Here is a 17,101-nt window from a genome sequence, read left to right as displayed (position 1 = left end):
GTGAAATACCAAATTGGGACCGTATTTTTTACTTCAGAATAGCAATAATTTTGGACTAGCGATTTCAGATTAAAGATTAAAAATTTAGTTTCAACAATATAGGAGTAAAATCGGGACCAAAAAATAATTTCGAAATAGCGATAATTTTGGATAAACGGTGTTCAGAATAGCGGTGTTCAACTGTACAAGCAAAATCATTTCAGGGTTTTAGCCACTGGTTTTAGAAATGACAGGGTGTTACAGGATAAGGGCAGTATGCTAAGGGTGGATAGGGCACATTGTTTCGGGCTTTGAAGAACTTGAAGATTATGAATTTGGCTGAAAATTTTAGCAATTGTGTTTATTTGAAGTAATATTAGGTTTCATCTTCCAGATATGATAAGTTTGTATGTATTTGTTATCTTAAGTTTTTTATCAAAACAAAATAAATATTTGACAGTCTTAAGCTTTTAATTCTATGAATTAATTAAGCTGATTAACAGGATGCATAACTCTGGTAATGTTCTCTTGTAAGTAATTGACATGCATTGGTTTTTATCAGTGAGATCTTGTATAATTATAGATATATTTTTTAAAAGATTCTAAGTTGTCTCCCTTAGGATAGTGTAGTCTATAATCATAAGATACTAGTAGCTGATAAATGTATGATGAATACATGGTGATTGTTTGTTCCAGTGTAAGATCACAATATATTTCACCATGTGAGCACCAAAAGCTATATAACACGAGTGGTATATCCTTGAGTGATATATTTATTTTGGTATTCATGAGGTGAAATTTATTGTAACCTTTACTATGGTCAAAATTTGCACATTTTTAGCTTGCTAGCCCTGCACTAGTAAAATACCAACTGGGCTTGTTCATATTCTGGAGTAGGAGGGCTTGGCACAATTTTGATGCCAAGCACTAGTGTATGAATTCAGACTTGTTCATCCAAAAGTCTAATTTTGATAATTGCCTTTAAATACACTAAAAAACAACCTTTTTTATTTTTGATTATATAATTATGATATGCTTAAAAAAAGAATTATAATATGCTTAAAAAAGTAATGAAATGATATTTAACTGTAGGTATTTATAAAATGTGCCCAATTGTATACAAACTTTAAATAATTTATGAAATGTCATCGTTAAAATTGTATGCCAGAGAGCTGATACTCGATTTGGAGGTTAAAATGGGCTAAAATTTCAAAACACTGAAAAAATATCAAGCTTATATTTCAATGAAACAGTTAAGTATATGTTAATTTTGTCAGCTTGGTTTTCAGTGCAAGTTTGTTGCCATACACAGAGGAGTTTGTGTGTTCGGTATCTCTGGGCTATGACGTGGTACCAAGGCTAGGACTTCTAGAACTCTCGAGACTGAGGTTGGACATCCTATATGCCCTCAGAAATTGCAATCTTCCGAAGGTACTTATTCACATAAGTTTCCTACATAGCAATTTTCATTAATATAAGTTTTGCCAAACTCATGTTATTTAGCGGAAACCATTATATTTGGAACAGGGACCTTGATACCCAGTATTTTATTTCGGTCTTGACATATATTTTGGATTCTTTTGTAAAACCTTCCACTTAGTAGTTTTTCTTTATTTATGGGAGGGAGGAGGTGAAAAGGTTAAGTTTAAGACAACCTTAAACTATAAACAATCAAACACTATTCTGCTGATATTTTTAATTTAATTTGGCTGTCAAGATGTCTAACATAGATCTTAACTTGTAAACAGCAAACATGCATGTTATTCAGAACGAAATGAAATGTGAAGTTTGATCGTTGGAAAATTAATGTCTGTCAGTAATTTCTGTTTTAAAAAATGAAAAAACGAATGCTACATGACCACATTACTGCTGCAGTCTGATCAATAACTTTAAAAGCATTTGTCCATTCATCACCAAATTTGGTAAGAATGTGTATGGGCATAATATATCAAACAAGATAAAAAACAAGCCATATTACCCCAGTCATTCAAGATTTATCGCTCTTTGTAGAAATTATCTAAAATCTGTCTGATCAATACTTTACAAGCCTTTGTCTGATCATGATCAAATTTGATATGAATGTTAATGGGCATAATATCTTGGACAAGTTCACTAACCAGCCATATCGCTTGAGTCACTCCAGAGTTATGATCCTGAAATTGACATACACCATATTTACAGTGTCCCTTGGCTAACATTCAACCAATTATTCAATTATTACCAAACTTAGTGTCTTAAATATAGGACATGCATATTTTGCGACAGTTGGTGCTCCTGTTTTTTCCATTTCTTTTTTTAATGATTTATTTAATGATGTTTCCATCTTTTCTATGTGATGGTTTATAATCTAAAAGTATTGTTGTTGTTACAGCACAAAGTGATAGCGGGAGAGAGTAGATGGCGCAGATTGTTCGGCACATTTAAGCCAAGTGACCCAGAGGCTAACCACTTGCAGAACACCGAGCTGGGCTCATGGTTTGATGTAAGTTGACCGTGTGTATTGGATATTGTCATTTCTAGCTTGTCCATTTTTGGCAGGTATGCTGTTCCTAAATATATTAAAGTGACACTCTTATTCAAAATCAATACATACACATGTATTTCAAACACAAATTTTGAGTGATAAACCTTTAACTACTTACTAAATAATGCATTATGGAAAATATTAATTACTGATAACAAGATTGTAACGGTGTATTTAATAGCAGAAAGCGCAAAAATATTAAATGATTGGTGAATGCTAAAAGATTTACTGTGGTTTACTATAGTCTCATAAAGTAGAAATACCGTGTTTTATGCTCATTTCCTTCAAATTAAACTTGGTATCCTTTATAACAACCATTGTTTTCGACATTTATTAATCCTTTTTGGAATATTAAAAGAATATTTCTTAATTGTGGTAAATGTTATTTGGGTGTAATAGTGCATCTTAAAAATGTTTTTTGCTCAATAACATGGGAATAACTTGTATTGATGGAACTTGTTGTGTAGGAAGATTATATAAATCTCTAACTTGATAATGGTTTCGAGGCAGTTAGGGTCAAGACCAAGGTCATTGTTACTAAAATAGAAAATTTGTGTAGGTAGCATATATAAATATGAAGACATAGCTTGGGATCAGTAGGATAAAGGTAAAGGTAGCAGTTACCCTAAACTGAACAAAAAAATGTTTTCTTTTTTTTCAATAAATCATAGCAATGAAACTTGATATACAGCGGTCGTTCTAACAGGCGGTCGTTTGAGAACCGGCGGTCCCTCAAGGTCGGAGCTTGGTCCCGAACATATTTCCTTCAATTTTCATATAAAATATTCTGATGCTGCATCGAAACCTAATTAAGTCGAGGAGTTGAGGACAATAGCCGTTCCCAAATACACAAATCATGCACAAAACCTTATGGCTCCCTCGAGGTCATAATTTCACACTTTATCCCGAACGTGTGTTCCAAAATAAACAAACATTTTATTGCTATGTATTTTCGCAAGTTGTTAAAATTGCAATGACAGTTAAAGGATATTGAATAATGTGTGAAAAACAATTTTCACTGATTACGCATTACCGATAATAAGGGCATTTGAGAAGATAATTATGAGTTTGAACAGTTTTGGGAGATAGACAAGATGCGCCAATCATCAATCCTTAATTTTGCGAATCTTAAATCTTACTTATGCCATATTATGTACTGTCATATATAATGTTGCTTGTTTAGAAAATGTGCTTTTTGTAAAAATAAACATAACTATTTATTCATCTATAATTGTGTTTTCTTTTACACTTCGTATACGACAGCCTTAAGTTTGAACATATGAGTGATTTCCACAACGCAACACTTAATCGGTGTCGTATTAAACAGTCAGTTTGACGACTTCAAACTTAAATAAAACAAAACACTAAAGATATTTCATATCAGACTGGAAAGTTGAAACTCGGGTTCGTTCGAAACATAGGTTCCCTCGAGGTTTCAACTCGGACCCCGGTGTCCTCAAGCGATCGCAGTTTTACTGTATAACAAATTCATATAAGTTGTACTCTGGATTGCATTTGAGGTCATTGGTATATTAGGTTTAAATGTTTCGTTTTATTTTATTTCTTAGTTTAGAATAACGTGTAGATGTATGAAACTCAACATAAAGCATGTGAAATATACACATTCTCTGCAGCTAGACCAAGGTGAAGGTCACTGCTTGTATTGAGATTCACAAAACTTGCCAAAGTTCTCATTGCGCAAATTGAAAAACTGGTTTCATCCCTTTGTGTCATTTCTTGTTTACTGTTTTATTATGAAACTATATCAGTGAATAATTAATTCTATTTTGCTTTGTGTATGTTATTTTGAATTAAAGTACTTTATCTTTTCCTCGTACCGGAAAAAAATGTCACCAGCTCCAATTATTTTAATACGTAGATGGTCTATAAAAAAGATGAGACAGTTTGAAATTACGGCGATGTTTACTGTACCAAAAACATAGTGTTATTATATTAAGATTTCATGAAACTAGATATGTCCGTGTTGGTGTCAAGTTTTAATTGAAACATTTCTTTCTCCACTTAATAATTTTAAATGAAAGTATCGTTTCAAAATAGTTAACGGTCTCTTTAACAATTATTTACTCATCCTGACACTTTTTGATGTGTGATGCCATCCTAGGGATAGTAAAGAAAATGATACTATATCTATTGCAACTGTAAATGTTTTGGGTGGTAATCATATATGGCTGTCAAGTCACCGGATGATTTCCAGGACTATGGCAGGCACGGTGAAGTCACCACCTGGGCCCTACTCGGGGGTTGGGTGTACTACTGTGTGTGTGTGTGGGGGGGGGGGGGCAGTCATATAGGGCACTTCAGACATCGGGGTGATTCCAGACAGGTGGGAATTTTCAACAGGCCCCTGTGAAGCCATCTCATGGGTAGTAGACTTGGCAGGATGTTTTCCAATAGTAATTTTAATGCCCAACTCAACTCCAACCCCAAGGGATTTTGACCAATTGCCCCACCCTAGGGGTTGGATTTAGACAACAATATTTACAGTTTATCTATATCCCCTGTGTCCCTGTTAAGATGCTTACCATCTATAGGTGCATGGTTATCAGTTTACAGTACACTGCCTAGATTTAGCATTAAGTTCAACTAAGCACACTTCCTCATGCCTGTATATTTAGAAGGAAAAAAACCTGAGTGAGTAATGCACGGATTCTGACAGTGATACCTTTGAAAAATAAATGCAGTATTGTTACATAATATCACGTTTTCTAGTCTTAGCCAAATTTTATAAACTATAATTATATATGATTAAATGCAAAAGTTTAAAGAAAGTTTCAAGGTTGATGCTATGCTGAAAAACTTTGAAAAGCAAAAGTATTGAAGAGCTCATTGGCTTGTATGGAGGATAAATAGTAGTGATATGGTTTATGTAGAGTCATTCTATAGGGTCATTCAAAGAAGAGGGAAGGACAGTTTACCTCGAAAATACTGATTAAAATAATGTCACATTCATTTGAGAAAAGATTTAATCTTTCTAACACAGAAAAAGCTTCTAATTAGTTTTTAGATACTGCTTTGTTTACCTTATAGCATTAGGGTTTTAGCCTTGTTTTAAAAAGGGCAAGGTGCTACAGAAAAGGGACAGGGTGTTAGGGAATAAAAAGGGCTTGTTGTGTATGGCGGGGAAGAAGTTTGTATGAATTTATAGTCATGTTTTGAGTTTTAATCAAAACAAAAGTATTTGATTGTCTTTAGCATTTAATTTGATTGTCTTTAGCATTTAATTCTACACATGCAGGAGAGCACACATGTTGGTCTCCATGATGGCAGGAGGGTGCTACCAAAAAAGGGCAGGGTGCAGCACCCTTCCATAACCCTTTGACTAAAACCCTTGTAGTTTCGAAGCTTTAACAATGATGTTAACCCATTCCTTGGCACAAAATTACTACAAAATAGACAGGGGTGTCGCACACACATTATCCTACCAATTGGACTGTCATTGAAAGACAAGGTTTATCTATTTATATAAGTTTGTGGTCTGTTGTGGTGTTTGTATTTATGTTACATAATGTGTTTTTTATACGTCTGTGTCTCTAGTTCATTGTAGTTTTGGCCCTTGCCCTGTGCCCTTAACAGAGTTTTTTTTATGCCCCCCAAGGTGGGCATATAAAAATCGCACCATCTGTCTGTCCGTCCGTCCGTCCGTCTGTCCGTCCGGCTCAATAACTTGTGTCTGGGTTGTAACTTTCTCTTGTATGGACAGATTTTAAAATCACTTGCAACATGTGTTTGACATACCAAGAAGACGTGTTGTGTGCAAGACCCATGTCCCTACCTCTTAGGTCAAGGTCACACTTAGTGTTTATTCACAATGGAATGCTGCATATAAGAACATAGAGTATAGGTTGTCATGTCTGGGCTGTAACTTTCCCTTGTTCAATTTTCAACTGATGGGTAGGTTTCATTGTATTGTTGATGTAATCATGCTTGATCATATTCTGGATATTTGGTGAATTTCAATTCTTACCTTTATTTGGACAAATGCAGATGTGTTTTCTGTATACTGAATAAAAGATATTTTAAAGCAATTTTAATTGCCAACTGACGTAAGCTAAACTTGGTCAACTGACATAAGCTATACTTGTATGATCTGTTTCAGGAACTGATACATCAAGAAGAAGTGGAGAGAGACAGAATCTCATCTGTGTACACACCCTTGTTACCCCCCGGCCAGATACTACACGTGCTGGAAAAATATGATCCAAATAGGTAACTTTCCCATGAAAACCCTGCCATCTACACCCTTTTTACCCCCCGCCCCCCCCTGACAGATTCCCAACAGGAAGTTATAACCTTAACAAACGTCCTTTAACAGTTTATTGACCCCTGGGCAGATCATTTATGTCTTTGGAAAACATGAATCCAACAATAAGCTACCCCCCAAAAAAAATTGCCTTTCACACCCTTGTTTCCCCCTGGGCAGTTATTTTATGGAATGGAAATATATGAACCCAACAGGAAGTTTCTCCTTCAATTTCTACACCCTTGTGACCCTCAATGCATATTTTGTGTGCTGGCGAAATATTAACCAAATAGATATAGTTATCATCCAAAAAAAGAACTGTCCTCCAAACCCTAGTTTATAATACTCCATTGCCAGCTGCTATATATAATTGAAAAATACCAAGCCAACAGGTTGGTATCCTGACTCCTCCCTCCACTCTCCTTCCTGGTTTCGCCTAGCCATTGAGGTATTCCATGTACTGCTAAAATATTAACCAAACAGGAAGGTACCCCCTGTAACCGCCCTTTCCTTGTTACCCCTTCGTAACACTTTGTTTCTGTGATGAACGTTGTATATATGTTTGTGTTAAAGGCCTAGTTTAAGGCATGTTTGGGATGATAATCCCCTGCTGTGCATCTACTGTTTATTGCATTGGTGTCACAGTAGGGGCCATTTCCTGTGTATTTTTTATTGGCTATATATTGAGGATCTAGGCATATGTGGACTTTACAGTCAACTATACCAGTGGTGTAGCTATAGGCCTTGTAGGCCTGGGCCTACAACTTTTTTGAAAAATGACCAAATTTAAGTAACCCAAAAATGCAATAAAAACTAATAACTTCTCAAACACTTTGAACAACTCAAAAGTTTGTTTTATTTTAACCAAAGTTTGGTGTTTATTTTAACTACATGCAGGTTGTATTGCTTGATTTTATTGTAATCATTGCAAATATAATTAAGTGTGTTATATTAATGCATATATAAGTCCCCAAACTCACATAGAACCATCGGGCCTACATGTTTTTTTAAGCCTAGCTATGCCTCTGCTCACTCATAAAACTCCCTGTCCAATTCTCCCTTTGTGACTCCCTTTTCTCCCATTATCCATCCCCCCACCCACACACACACACCCCTTTCTCATCATCTTGTATGTAAACACTTCTGTTCTCCTCAAAAAAAATGCTTCACATGCATGAAGTTCAGGAACCAACCTTGTAAGTGGTATAGTCGACTTTCCTTGTAAGCCCCAAGGCAAATAATGCAAGGATGGGTCCTATTTGTCATGTTTCTTTAATATGTTACTATTTGTTTTAGAGTTTTAGAATTCAGATAACACTTACTTTTATTGAGTAAGAGCTCTGTTTATATCCTGTATGTACAGGAAATCATGACAGAATCAGTTCGTTGAAATGAAAACAATAAAAAAAAAATTATACTCCTTCATAGTTAACAATAGCTGTAAAAAATGCTTGTATTACCATGTTTACTTAAAAAAAAATTTATCATTTGTAGTAGAATGTGGTTTTCAGCTGCGCTTTTCAATATCCAGTTGCAATGATTCGTGCTGAGGCCACAGTGAATAAATATTTTGTTGTGCGTTTCCTGACCAACTCACAAAAGCTCTGCATCCTGAAATGTTTTTGTAGCCTCTTTGGTGGTCATATTATTTGTTCAGTTTTAATTTTGAATTTTTTCCGACAGTATTTTACAGGGATGTGATTTGTCCGCGGATTCGCGGAATTCCGCGGATCTTATGGCCCCAAAAAAAAAATAAAAAAATAAAAAAAATATTTTTTTACCTGAAATTTTTTATTTGGTTGCTTTCAGTTGTTTAAGTTAATATTCCAGTTTGCTTCAAATTAAAGTCAGGAGAGCCCTCAAAAGAACCTCTAAAAAGCCATTTTTTCTTCTACAGCAGTGCGCTTTTGACCCAAAGAGCGCCTCATAAACCCATGGGCGAAAATGTTTTAGCCCTCCGGCTGCCAGGTCAATCCCATCCCTGAGTAAGGAAGTGGGAAAAGAACAGCATACCTGCCTACCCACTCCTAAGTTTATGGTTATCGGCAAACAAACATTTTATTTATCGTGGCCTGGGGACATGATACATATTACAAATAAAGCATTGAGTTGCGAATGAAAGTATTGTACGGTCAAGTACGGGATGAGCTTGTTGATATCATTCTAAACATATGTTTGTTGGTTAATTTAAAGGCACTCGCTCAAAAAAATTCAGTTGACTCCTTTTTTCTTCTCTTTTTTTTTTAATATGGTTTTAGATCCCTTTTTTCCTCTGCCTTTTGGGAAAAGAAACACCACTGAAGACTGAGTCATATGATAATTTAATTGTTAAACACCAGGAGTAAGATGTTCCTTTTGAAAATAATTTTTAAAATTCCCGCTAAAATTATCATTTAATTTTTGTCATTTTCATGCAAAAGAATAAACCTTAAATGCCATGATATTTTTTTTTTAAATATTCACATGAAACTTGCAAGTACAAATATCAATTAGCAGTAAGACACATAGCTATGAATTAAATTATTATTGTAAAGTTTTGCATGAATTTACTGGGCTAAACATTCATCGTTGATAAAAAAATTATGTTTGAAGTATATAACATTTGAAACTTCTCTCGGTGTACTGTTTTTACATTATTATGCCCCCTTTTGAAAAAAGTGGGGTATATTGTTTTGCACATGTCGGTCGGTCTGTCTGTCGGTCGGTCGGAATACCAAATGGTTTCCGATCAATAACTTGAGAACGCTTTGACCGAGGGACCTCATACTTGGTATGTGTATTGGTCATCACCAGCAGATGAACCCTATTGATTTTGAGGTCAGTGGGTCAAAGGTCAAGGTCAGTGTGACCTTTACATGAAAAACGGTTTCCGATCAATAACTTGAGAACGCTTTGACCCAGGAACCTCATACTTGGTAGGTGTATTGGTCATGACCAGCAGATGAACCCTATTGATTTTGAGGTCAGTGGGTCAAAGGTCAAGGTCAGTGTGACCTTAACATGAAAAACGGTTTCCGATCAATAACTTGAGAACGCTTTGACCCAGGGACCTCATACTAGGTAGGCTTATTGGTCATGACCAGCAGATGAACCCTATTGATTTTGAGGTCAGTGGGTCAAAGGTCAAGGTCAGTGTGACTGTAAGCTGAAAAAAGGTTTTCTGATTGTCCATATTTTATTTAAGTGTCCAAATCCTACTAACAATTTGGCTCCCAAGGGGGCATAAATGTTTCACTAACATCTCTTGTTTGCATAAACTTACTATTCAGATTAAAAAAAAAATGTGAGGTAGCACTTTTAACCATTAGCATTATGAATCATGATATTATGATAATCAAGGCTGCTCTCCAGTTAGCGGAAAAGATCAAATTCCAAGATTGAAATTTAATCACCTATTTCCTTCCTCAGTTCTTAACTAATATGCCAAACATGCAGTTGTGAAAACTATGCTTAGAACTGTTTATTGAAAATAACGCTTTAAAATTAAGTGGCTTGATTTCATTTGCTGTTACATTGAGTGTCTCTTTCATATCAATGAATGGTTAATTTATAAATCGCATTAGATAAAAAATAAAACTATTTTCAAATAGATGATGCAAATATTAGAAATTGTACAACAGTTGTCTTACGTCTTTCATACACTTTGAAAGATATTGCTGATTCACTAAATATTCTTCCTGTTCAAATGCTTCAATTAATTATATTAACATGCTGTACCCTACACCTTAGCTAAATAAAGTTAAAGCTGCACTCTCACAAATTGACAGTTAATTGACCCTTTTTTATCCCCCGCCTTGAAAAGGCGAGGGGATATAGTAATGGTAGGCGTGATTCCGTGCGTGTGTGTGTGTGTCCGTCCGTCCCACATTCATTTCTTTGCATCTCCTCTTATATTTCTCATGCGATTTCTACCAAACTTTCACAGATTGATGGTCATAAAGTGAAGCAGCGCATATTGTCGGGCTTTTAGGATTCGACCATTTTTGAAAGAGTTATAGCCCTTTGTTTATTTTACATTTAAAATTGGTTTCTTCGCAACTCCTCTTACGTTTTTCATGCGATTTCTACCAAACTATCAGTGATTGATGATCATAAAGTGAAGCAGCGCATATTGTCGGGCTTTTAGGATTCGACCATTTTTGAAAGAGTTATAGCCCTTTGTTTATTTTACATTTAAAATTGGTTTCTTCGCAACTCCTCTTACGTTTTTCATGCAATTTCTACCAAACTATCACTGATTGATGATCATAAAGTGAAGCAGCGCATATTGTCGGGCTTTTAGGATTCGACCATTTTTAAAAGGGTTATAGCCCTTTGTTTATTTTACATTTAAAATTGGTTTCTTCGCAAATCCTCTTACGTTTTTCATGCGATTTCTACCAAACTATCACTGATTGATGATCATAAAGTGAAGCAGCACATATTGTCGGGCTTTTAGGATTCGACCATTTTTGAAAGGGTTATAGCCCTTTGTTTATTTTACATTTAAAATTGGTTTCTTCGCAAATCCTCTTACGTTTTTCATGCGATTTTTACCAAACTTTCACAGATTGATGACTATATAGTGACACAGTGCATATTGTCAGGCTTTCGCGATTCGGCCATTTTTGAAAGAGTTATTGCCCCTTTATTTACATTTGAAATTGGTTTCTTCACAACTCCTTTCATTTATGACTATATAGTGACACAGGGCATATTGTCAGGCTTTTGCAATTTGATCTTTTTTGAAAGAGTTATTGCCCTTTCTTAATTTTACGCATTTCTTATGTTCCTGAGAAACTACCCTTATCATTGATTGGCTTTCTTACAAAAAATGTCCCCATGAGGCGGGGGATATAGCTGTCTGTGGCTGCTCTTGTTCATCTCAGAATCAGCTTATTTTGGCTTCAGTGCCTTCAATTTAGTCATATAAGATATTTACTCACAATAGAACAGATCTCAATTGTTTGTAAACTGATGAATATTTCATTTTTCTTAAAATGTTAGTAACACTTAGGCATATAACATAAACAAAAATTCAAAACTAAATATGAAAACATCCATCTGTATTTGAGTCAGCAGTCTTATACATGTATCACTGATTTCCAGACATTTGAGCAAAACCTGGCTCATTCCAAGACAAAAAAATACAAAAATTGTCAAAACAATCAATCTGTGAGAGCTTTAAAGGTCTCACACTATGATTTTCGCAATAGAATTTTGTTGATAAAACCTATTATCACAACTTTTAAGCACATGTTATCCATGTACAGTGTTTTGTTTGTGTGTTTTTTTTATCAAAATCAATTTTTGAACTTATATACCTTTTCCCTTCCACAGACGCTGGAATGCAAGCCCAGACTATTACGCAGAATGGACAAACTGTGATACATTCGGGGAAATCATCCTCAGTAGACGAATGATCGCTCACCACTTCCCTGACACTCTGCTGGAAGCATTGAGACAGCTAGCCAAACACTTGGACTTGGAATCAAAAAAAGACTCTTGATAGCAGTGATAGATATTAGCTAAATATGAAAGTCACGAATCTGAATTAAAGCTGCACTCTGACAGATTGACAGTTTTGACTTTTATATAATTGTTTGTCTTTTTATCAGCTGAGTCTGGCATCAACTGCCTTCAAATCAGTTATATAACTAAACCTAACTGACTAAAGAGCATATATTTTCGAAGGTAAATATTTAAAAAACTGTGATCTGCTTTTTTGTCAGCAGTCTTATATAACTAGTTATCAGATATTAAGGCAAAAACTGGCTCATTCCAAGACAAAAAATCAAAAAAATCTCAAAATGATCAATCTGTGAGAGTGCAGCTTTTAGCATGTGGTCTGGTAAAAAAAAATCTCAGCTTTGCTATATGTTTATATATTGTGACGGTGTTGATTATAATCTTTCAGTTATTTAAACATTATTATATGGTTTTCAGGCTTGTTCAAGAAATGTTTTATTTCAAATTGAGACTGTGATGAAGCAATAGTCCTTTCCAGAGATAACTGTTTTTAGTTGGATTTTGCCACAAATTGCTACATTCCCAAATAGTTTGACTAGCAATGTCATCAGTGTTAAAATTTGGAACTAATACCCGGTAACTAAGAGACTTGTAGACGAAAATATGCAGTGTAAAACATGGTGAGAAGAATTAAGGCCCATTATCTGAGAGAATTGAGTGCTGCACTCTCACAGATTGACAGTTTTGACAACTTTTGTATATAATTGTCTTGGTATGAGTCATATTTTGTGTTAAAGTGACAAAATTAATGATATAAGGCTGCTCACCAAAGATCAGATTGCAGCTTGCTATATTTACATCCAAAAATTACGTTTTATTGCTAAAAGCGTTACGAACACTTTAAGAGAATATGAAAAATTTAACAGATTTCCTTACAATTTAGATCCGTTCTATTTTGTGTTTTCTCACATGACTGAATTGAAGGCATTGGTGCCAAAATAAGCTGATTCTGAGACTTTTTAAAAAAAAGAAGACAAAACTGTCAATCCGTGAGACTGCAGCTTTAGCGAAGATGTGTGTATACGTCCATTGTTTGCCAACAACATTATTAAGCCCCACACTAAATCTCATCTTAGGTGACAGGTCGATGAATTCACTAAGTGCCAAATGAACAAAGTTGTAAACAGTATGATGAACATCTTCAAATGCAACCGTTTCATTAAACGTAGGTATGTTGTCTTAGAAGTGCGAAAGTTTGTCTCGAAACTTCCTGAAAATTAATACTATAGTACTGTGCAAATGCCATTTGTGTAATGTTATGTTATAAAGGCTTGTCAGCATATGAGATATAAGAATGCTGATAAGCCCTGCTTGCAGTAAATGGGTAAAATTATTTATGTGCATTGTCGCAACTCATTATAATTATAATGCTGTGAAAAACTGTACAGAGGTGCTTGCTGTATTAAATTATATTTTTTGCTATTTCATGACAATCTTTTATGACATTAAACTGCTTTTAAACATGACAAGCAATTATAAATGTTCTGAGAAAAAAATTGTTGACGTCTGTTTTACAAGTAAATATTTTATTTCTGTTTAATTCTAAAATAGACAATCCAAGAATGATAAATATTTTCCCTGAGAAAAAGTTGGACTTTCCATGAATGGATAGGCTATTATTATTATTTTCCTTGATAAATTGTAAACATTATCTGACTGGGTATCAGTTTATAGACACAGTGTATAATGTTCTTAAAATAAAGTTAAGATGAATGGTACTTTAAGATCACATTGTTTACTTACTATTTTAAGATGTTTAACTTGTAGTCTTACAAGGAAAAAAATAGCCCCTCTTCCAAATAATGACCTGGGATTGTGATAGACAGTATACAGGAAGTTTTTGTCGTGTTGACATAAGTTTGTGACCTAGTGTTACTGTTGTCATTAAAAACTAATCCCACAACAATTTTATGATATATTAATGTCTCCGCGCATATCTGCAACAAAGGGACACTGTTTGATTTTAAAGTTGCACTCTCACAGATTGACAGCCTAGACTTTTAATTATTATTTGTCTCAGAATCAGGTTATTTTGGTACCGATGCCTTCAATACAGTCATATAAGCTCACAATAGAACAGATTTCAATCGTTTGGAAACTGCCGAAAGCATTCATAAGCCATAAAACATTCATTTTTGAACGTAAATTTGAAAAACTGCCACTTATCTTTAGTCAGCAGTCTTCTATCATTGGTTTCAAGACAATTTTACGTATTTTTTGGCTCATTCCAAGACACAAAAAAAAGTTTTCATAAAGGTCTATCTGAGAGAGTGCAGTTTTAAGTACTTGTCAGTCATATTTTGAATAAATCTTGTTTGGCATATACTGGTATGCTTTTAGTGCCTGGTGCTAAAAAAGTGTATTTTAACATATTCTATTAATGCTGTGACCCGGTGATTATATTTGCAGAGATGATAAGAACATTATTAATTCTAAAATAACAATGAAAAGCTTTCAATATCAGATAGCGGTATGTTTGTAACGTTTGTTTTTTGCTGTTATATTGCATTGAAATTGTAGGAAGTAACTTAAAATTGAAACAGGGATTAGAAATTTGAAACTGGAAGTATGAACTTCACAACCTGAGTAATGTTGAATGTTTTCTTCGAAATGTGGAAGATCAAGTCATCTTAACTCTAAAAATGTCTCAATTTTCATACTATTCTGATTTAAAATATCACTTTCTGCATGTAAAAAAAACATTTCAACAGAGGAATGTTCAAATGTACTGCTTCAACTTGAAAACTGAAAAGATTTAAGATTTTGATATTTTGAACTTAGAAGCCTTCACTTTGGGAAGTTTTAACTTAAATGATGGATGTTTCTGAAAATTAAAAGCCCAACTTTTAGGGAGTAATATCTTACTTACTTCTTGAACAGAAGCCCTGTGAATATACATGCATCTATATGGCTTTGAAACAATTTTATAAATGATATTTAAAGCTGCACTCTCACAGATTTACCGTTTTTACAACTTTTTTATTTTTTGTTTTGGAAAGAGCAAATTTTTGCGTAAACATCTTCAAACCAATAATATAAGATTGCTGACAAAAATCAGATTGTAGTTTTCATATTTCTGTTCGAAAATTAATGTTTTATGGCTTAAACCGTTACTTACAGTATAAGAAAAATGTCAGCAGTCTTCTATAACTGGTTTCCATGGATTTTCGCAAAAATTGGCTCGTTCCAAGACAAAAGATAAAAAAAGTTGTCAAAACGTTCAATCAGTGAGAGTGCAGCTTTAGGCCTCTTAATTCTCTCTCAGCCCTGAATCCCTCGTACTAAAAGTGAATTTCCAAGATTGGTATTTTTGTTTGATTGTCATCCCAGCAGTTGTAGTTGAAATGTATATTTTAGTAACAACTTATGCATAAGTTTTTAACAGATTTATATGTATATATGAAATGCTATTTATTTTGTCAATAAATGCTATTTATTATTTTCTCATGTGTTGAGTGAAATTCATTGTTTATTAGATAAATGCCATTTAAGTATTGTTAGATTTTGTATGTTGCAAAAAAAATGTTTTAACTCAGTTCTTTCATGATTTCTTTATTATATTTTACTAAACCTCATCCTCATTTTAAAACACTGAAATTAGCAAATTATAGCAAAATTACAAAAGCGTGTGCACTTGTTTTTGTCTTTTTGTTCTTATTTCTATATTTGACTAAGACAGCTAGTGTACTTGCTAAAATAGAAACACTGAAATTCGCAAATTAAAGCAAATTCACACGCTTTCTTTAACATAAGAGTACCTTTGTAGTTGATTTATCTTTAGATTTCATGCTCTCCCAGCCTGGGCTCCTCTGAGTTTGTTTAGCGGTCACCAAGCTGGACAAGTGGGTTTTCTACGGGTACTGACTTGTTTCACCCACAACATAAGACCACACTCTCACGAAAAATCGTGCCAATGAAAGTGACTTCGTATAAGTTATCATAACTTTCTACACAATCGTTGTAAAATATATTATGTTTGGAGTAACAATATATGGATGATATAAACAGAATGGGGCCATCTTATGAAATATCAATAAAAAAAATGGATCTTAAAGAACAAGGATTTCAGTTAAAACAGTGAATGTCACATTTTTACCAAAAGTCCCAATACATGAATTGATATGATGTTTATAATATATTTAGTTTTGAAACTTTCCTTAGTTATTTTTAGATTTCAGTCTGTTGCCTCACCGTGAAATGTTGGCTTATCAGCTAAATGCTGATTTCATGCTTTATTGCTGCCTTGAATGCACTACAGTGCGTTTTAGTGAAAAGTCTCAAAACCTCAATATTTGGTTTCATTTTTATTTTTTTCCTTGTTTTTTTTTTTTTGTTGTTGTTTTTTGTCATTTTTAGATTTATCTCATTTTTCAAAGAAGTGTTTTAACATCAGACATATCATGTTGTTTGTTTATTTCCTGGTTTTATATTTTTTTATATTATTGATTGACATCTAAGGTAACATTTTCAGTGCTGAAGTAAGCTGTCTTTATTCCATTAACTGACATAATATCCTTGTCGCAGTTTTTAAATGGATTTGTTTTTTGTTTTTTATATATTGAATTATTTTATTATATTTGCAACAGAGCTATTACGTAGCATGTCTTTCACTTTGTATTGTTTGATATTTTACTTAGCAATAAAATTTTAAGTTTTAGCATCTTAGTTCCGAATTCAATATTCCAGTCGATATTGTGCACAAAATTGATATTTTTTCCACACCGGGAGGGAGGGGGGTGGGGGGTCCCCGCCTGTATAGCTGGCCATCTGGAGGACATAGACTTCAGACTCAGCCCAGATTTGCCACTAGGCAGGCTTAACATTCATTG

At 34.1% G+C, this 17,101-nt stretch overlaps 1 protein-coding gene across 1 annotated transcript in view; it reads left to right on the top strand.

Moving 5' to 3' along the window:
* The window catches only part of LOC128222519 (diacylglycerol lipase-beta-like), a 31,779-nt gene extending 14,849 nt beyond the window's left edge, over positions 1-16,930 (top strand). The window contains exons 12-15 of the mRNA XM_052931566.1: positions 1,269-1,410; positions 2,351-2,461; positions 6,621-6,730; positions 12,084-16,930. Of these exons, the coding sequence (XP_052787526.1) occupies positions 1,269-1,410; positions 2,351-2,461; positions 6,621-6,730; positions 12,084-12,252 (532 nt within the window). The 3' untranslated portion in view covers positions 12,253-16,930. The remainder of the gene's footprint in view (positions 1-1,268; positions 1,411-2,350; positions 2,462-6,620; positions 6,731-12,083) is intronic.
* Positions 16,931-17,101: the final 171 nt, after the last annotated feature.

The sequence above is a fragment of the Mya arenaria genome, chromosome 2 (genome assembly GCF_026914265.1).
Source record: "Mya arenaria isolate MELC-2E11 chromosome 2, ASM2691426v1".
Taxonomy (NCBI): domain Eukaryota; kingdom Metazoa; phylum Mollusca; class Bivalvia; order Myida; family Myidae; genus Mya; species Mya arenaria.
The sequence above is the reverse complement of the archived record's forward strand: the minus strand, read 5'-3'. Positions and strand labels throughout refer to the sequence as shown.